The sequence below is a fragment of the Morone saxatilis genome, unplaced genomic scaffold (assembly GCF_004916995.1).
Source record: "Morone saxatilis isolate NCDOM2014 unplaced genomic scaffold, NCSU_SB_2.0 Contig22, whole genome shotgun sequence".
Taxonomy (NCBI): domain Eukaryota; kingdom Metazoa; phylum Chordata; class Actinopteri; family Moronidae; genus Morone; species Morone saxatilis.
In genome coordinates, this window is record NW_023339785.1 from 7,932,885 (window position 1) to 7,939,078 (window position 6,194).

General features: G+C 38.9%; 1 protein-coding gene across 1 annotated transcript in view; it reads left to right on the forward strand.

The window, feature by feature from the left end:
* Positions 1 to 5,810, forward strand: part of LOC118333947 (C-terminal-binding protein 1-like) — a 19,785-nt gene extending 13,975 nt beyond the window's left edge. Inside the window, exons 5-7 of the mRNA XM_035669768.1 lie at positions 485 to 609; positions 1,037 to 1,151; positions 2,726 to 5,810. Coding sequence (XP_035525661.1) covers positions 485 to 609; positions 1,037 to 1,151; positions 2,726 to 2,921 — 436 coding nt within the window. The 3' untranslated portion in view covers positions 2,922 to 5,810. The remainder of the gene's footprint in view (positions 1 to 484; positions 610 to 1,036; positions 1,152 to 2,725) is intronic.
* Positions 5,811 to 6,194: the final 384 nt, after the last annotated feature.

Below are 6,194 nucleotides of genomic sequence, written 5' to 3' on the forward strand. Positions count from 1 at the left end.
TATTTATTTATTTATTTTTTTCAGATGAATGTTGTTGAAGGACTAACTGTTATCTGTTAAACATAATTCACATCCAGCACATGTGGATGTATATCTGTATGTGTACAGTATATACACATTGAGTCTGTTGCAGCTCAAGAAAATGTGAATTAAAAAGTACTAAACAATTATAAATAAGATTAATAAGTTGAATTAATTAATTAGTTGACAGAAATAGCAAATATGTTAAACATGCAGTGTCCCTCCACCCTTTTAAAAGTGAGTTTTTTAATATCATTGTTATTTGAATTGCTCTGAGTTTGGGACAGTTGGTCACAAATAAACCAATCTGAAGAGACTCCATTAAGATTGGGAACATTGTCTTATATACATTAACTAATTAAATACATAATTGAAAAAATAAAAGAATAATCACATTAGTTGACAATAAATAAAGTCATTTGTTTTCAGCTTTAACTGATTGTATATTGTCGTACATGTTCAGTTTCAGTCAGGGCCCGCTGAAGACGCTCCCAATCTCATCTGCACCCCACATGCTCCTGGGTACACGAACAGCATCGCTGGAGATGAAGAGAGGATGCAGCCAGGGAGATCCCGAAGGTATCACAGGTAGTTATACACGCACACCACTCGCACACACACACCACACACACACACACAGGCATTGATGGGAAATATGACACCTGCTTAAAAAATGTAAACAAAAGCTTCTAAAGAGATATTTTTAGGTGCTCTGCTGGAGCAGGAGTCTTCTTTTAGTAGTTCATAGTCACAGTCTGCCTCTTTCTTTATTTCTTTCTGTCTTTTTCTTATTCTTTCTCTCTTTCCCGTCCTGTGGTTTCCTCAGTTGCTGTCTTTTTACCACGGGCCTGTTTAATCTTGTCTATCTTTTGTGTCTCTGTGGAAAATGGGTTAGTAAGGGAAACAAAACGAATAAATCACACCTGCTTTGAAATGTCCCCAGTGTGAATTTTACAACACTGGGCTATTCATCTGATTCTTTCTTTTTCTTTTTCTCCATTTCTCTGTCTTTCAGGTCGTATCCCAGACAGTCTGAAGAACTGTGTCAATAAGGAGTTCCTCACCCAGAACAACCACTGGGCAGGAGTTGACCCAGCTACCGTCCACCCCGAGCTCAACGGGGCTTATAGGTAATAACTGACATCAGGATAAAGAAACCTGTAGTGGTCAGTACAGTTTGATTTTTTTCCCCCCCAAACCCTGGAAAAGTGATTGATAAAAATGTTGCCAAATGTGTTGAAAGTACAGAATGTGAACAGCCACTGTTAGAAAGGTATACAGACCATGTTAATGCTGTATTACAATTACAGAACTGCTATCAGAACTACATAAGAGATAATTATACTGTTGGGTAGACAAATTCTGTTTGGCCATATCTCAGCCTGGTCGTAATACATTCAGATTAGTGTTGTGAGCAGCAACAAACTGCAGAAATCAGAGCTACAATAACACCTTGGGCAGGAATATACACGACTAACATCCACCAATACCTTAGTGACCACAAAAGCAAACAGTAGGGGCACATCTTTCAGCCTCTCTAACCTGTTACTATTTGTTCCTTCACTCGTCAGTAGGGATGTCTGCAGCTGATGTGTAGGGCCAGTATGAACACTGATCAAGGCATGTTTTTAATGGATCAGTTTTGGCAATATCACGCTTGATCCACTGCTGATACTTTGTTTGTTGAAACCACTTGTATTCCGGGTAAACCAGCTGTGAAAAAGCCCCACTTTGCTCCATTAAAACACTAAAACTGCATTCAAATGTCAGTACAGCTGAAACAGGTAGACGATTTAATAGTTAATCTGCAGCTATTTTAATCATTGATTATCATTTTTTAAGCTTAAATGCCAAACATTTGCTTTTTTCCCGTATATCATATGATAGTAAATGGAAAATATTGGTTATAGAAAAGCTGTTAGACAATATAAGCCATCTGAAAACATCATATTGGACTCTGGGACTTTATGATGGCCATTTTTCACACTTTAATTAAGATTTAATAGTCCAAATGATTAATTAACAATGATAAGAATTATTATTTGCAATCTTAAATCTTAGTATTCTGTTGAGGCTGGGGTTGAAGTGATCTGCCAAAATATACTGTGCTTCTCTTTCCACCAGTATTAAACAAAATACTACAGGGCACTGTATAAAATATTATGGAAAACCACTAAAGGAAGTATGTGTTACAGGCTATATAAGGTAAACTCCACTGGTTATACACCTGGGAGGCCTGCTACTCAGCCTATAAAAACAGTTGTATAATGTCTTCTGTAGCTCTGGAGAGAGCTGTCTACAATCTGAGAAAATAATTCCTGACGATGTCATCAGGTTATCTCGATACGGGCTTGGAGACTACAACTTTTGAATAGAAACCCTGTGACTCAAACACAGGGTTTGGTGTTATTTCGATGGAGTAGTTTTAGAGCTTGACCCATACCATAAAAAATCAGTTTATTTCTGCTGCTTTTATTTGAACCTTTTTCAACCTTATACTCTGTGGTGCTTCAGTGTGCTACAGTACTACACCAACAAAGTAGTCTGTTTGTGTATATTTTTAATGATAAATGTTTAAATTTAATTGCCTTGTTTTATTCTAATGTAGATCAACTGCACTGTGTTTGGTCACATGCCTGTAATTGTTGTTTCAGTTGTACTGTGATGACTCTGGTTTGAATCTCTCTCTGTCTCTCCTCTCCAGGTATCCCCCAGGAGTGGTGAGCTTGCCAGCTGGCGGCCTCCCGCCACCCGTTGAAGGCATTGTGCCCAGCGCCGTGCCCATCACACACACCCTCCCGCCTGCTGTCACACATCCTCCCCATGCCCCGTCCCCTGGACAAAATACAGTCAAGCCACCAGAGGGCGACAGAGAGCAGCATCCAAACGACCAACTGTAGCCACAAACACACACACACACTAACACAAACACACACACACACGCTTGCCTGTGTTGTCTGGTGACCGGAGGAGGTTGGCATGGCAACTGGGATCATAGCGATAAGTTCCCTAGTGACAAGTTGTAATCAGACAGGTGTGTCAGATCGACAGGTTGAGGTCCCAATAAGAATTGATTAACAACTCTCTGGCAATTGGTTCCCAGCAGCCAGCTCACACTTCAAAGAGGAAGAAGAAGAAGATGATGAGAGGATGGAAGAGGGTGATGAGGAGGAGTGGATAGCTGTCAGATGCTCTTATCAAAGAGCCAGACAATTGTCCTCTGCTCCAACCTGAAGTTCTGAGAAAGACTGTAAAGATCCACAGGTTTATCGTCACATAACAACAACTAGAGTATAGTCGACTTTTTAACTGTTTTCTCTGCCAGAAGTAAAAAAACAAAAACAAAAAAAACTGTTGATTTGGGAAGAAAAAATACTGAATCAAATTCTGCTGTCTTAGACTGTAGTATGTCCAAAGTTAGAGGGGCCTGTTTCACGTCTTTCTCTCTTTTTCTGTGTCCTTTCCTTAGTTTGATGTACAAGCAAAAGTAGTAGGTTATGAAATGAATGTAACCTGTCCGTGTACAGTTTTTAGACTTAAGGCAAGAAGATACTGATATTTGTATTCCAGTCTTAAGAAAAACAAGGGTTCTGTGATCTCTATGTAGCCAAACTGGTTTGAGAATACAATATCTGTTTTGTTTTTTTTATGTGTCCCCAAATTAATAAGCCCCCCAAAAAAGAGGCAGCTTTTTGCACACCATCTCAGGAAATGAAGTTTCCGCAGTTGGTAATATTATTTTATAAACATTTTAAGTTTTAGAAAATTCCTTTTTATGCCACTTAGTGCTTTTGTTTTTCTACCTGCTTGCCTTTTTGTGTCCCGCTACATTAGAAAAAGAACTTTAACGAGAGCTAAAGTTGATCTAATGTTTGCTTTTGTTTGTTTTGTTTACGGGGCATGTGATTTTGCTCTTGGGACTTGTTTAAATGTTTGACCCAGATAGAGGGGGTTGTGGGAGGAAAGGCTGTAGGGAGGTGGCATAATGGTATGCTTGGCTGGGACGACTTCATCCCTAGTCGTGAATTGAATTTACAAAACAGAGTCGTTGGAATAATTACTTTAAAGGACGAAGCAGGTTGCGGACGAGGCAATGCACTGACAGTTTGTAGCAGCTTACAGCTTGAGAAACAGTCTCATAAAAGATTATTATCTATGTTGTCTTCATGTCTAATGATCCAGTACTTCCACTTTTATGTGCATTAATTGTCCAGGTCATGGAACATGAACAGTTCAGCACACTAAGGTTTACAAATGATGCACAACATTGGTGAATCAGTGTGCTGCTTCATGCTGCTATATCAGTGTCTTACTGAAGTTGCCCTAGATATGGATCCGTCAAAATCAGCCAACAGACTTGTGAAAACCTACAAATCAACAAATATATCTATTTATTTATCTGCCAAAACTATTTCTGGTTCCTATCTGAAGTTAAAACTCACTTGACATCCAGTTAAGGACAGTTAATGGTTACTGACTGATGAGGAACCGTTGTGTTCTTGAGGTCCAGTCATACCAAAATGTTCATAAGTCTGATCTGCTCTCAAATAGACCTTTTAAGACTTCTTAAAAACCTACATGGCTTGTCAGTTTGATCGAGGTTCTGAAAGAGGAATGACCTGCTTGTGAAAGGTTTTACAAAGTGAGAGACATCATTCATGCACAATAAAGTAAAGACATTTCACGATAGCATGTCGGAACGTACTGATTTCTCCAGTCTAGTATCCCTTTAACACTTCATGATGGGTCCTTCCTGAGTATACCGTTAGCCACCTTCTGTGGCCTCCGTGTCTATGTGTACATATGGTGTTCTGCCTGCCTGTGTCAATGTGACTTGGTTGTTTCTGTGTCTAAAAAAACAGCACTGGGAGGAGGGGTGGCGGCTAGTACTTTTCCACAAGGCATCATTGCAAAGACTGCCATCTAAATACACAACTTAACGCTATGTAAAAAACCTAAAAATGTTTAGAACTAGACTTCAATCTAAGCTAGCAAACAAAGCCAGTAATGGATGCTTTTACTGGTTCCCACCATGTGAACAAGATGCTGATATTGTTAAATCAGTAGTAAAACAAATGAAACTGTTTTTCTATCTGGAATATTTATTACTAATTCCATTTCATGTGTGGTTGATGTTAGCAGGCCAGCTAAGTGACGGTGCTTTTTGGATCCCCTTCTACCAGCAGCTGAGTAGTAAAAACAGTTCACTGTTGCCTACCTGGTCTTCTTCATGGTGAGGTAGTAAAAGTAGCAATCAGGGATGGAACTTTCACTAGCCATTGGTGAGTATTTTACAGGCCATGCTGAATCCGAAGGGGGTGTCTAGTGCAGAAGGTACTGAGAGGACATTTAAATATTACTGTCGGACTAGACCCCCAAAATCCTGAAAGGAATGCTGGAATATTTTGAATTCTACTCATGATCTTTCCTCACCAGATGCCTGTCGTTATGTGGAGGAGAAACTCTTTGCTGATACTTCCAAATGTAAACTGTAAGCATTCCTCATTCAAACCGATGGGTGCCACAAGTACAAACCACAGACTAGCTTTCAAAGTGTCAAGGTGCTCCCTGAAATTCCATCCCTGGTAGTAACATACAGTCCACTGTTGCCTACATTGGTCCCCTTTATGGTAAAGTAGTAGGCGTAGCAATATACAGTATACATATTCTATATTCTACAGTAAATATCATTATTTTTGGTCAAAACTGACAACCTGACAAAGATATGTTTGTGACTGTATGCATTTGTATGAATTATTTTAAAAGGAAATAAACTGTGGAAAGGTGAATTTTTGTGTTGTCATCTCTAATCTTCATAAGTTTGTTGTATATGTTTTGTTTATAATAATATGACCTCACAGAAAGCTCCCTGTTAGCAAAGCTAGTCAATGTTGGTCACAGAGGTTTTATCACCAAAAGGTGCAACTAAAGTCCTTTCACAGTTACTTTTGTAGTTACTGCAGGTATACATTAGAGCTTGAGAGCCTTGTGCTGTATCACTATTGCACACTGGAAAATAATTCTCACCATTCTGGTAGCTAGTTTAAAAGAAACTGTTATGTAAATTTTTGTTCTGTAACAGGAAATCATACAAGACACAAGGACAAATATCAGTCCAACTGTGACAATTTGAAATTTGAACACTTAACAAAGACAAAATGTTTCTCCAACTT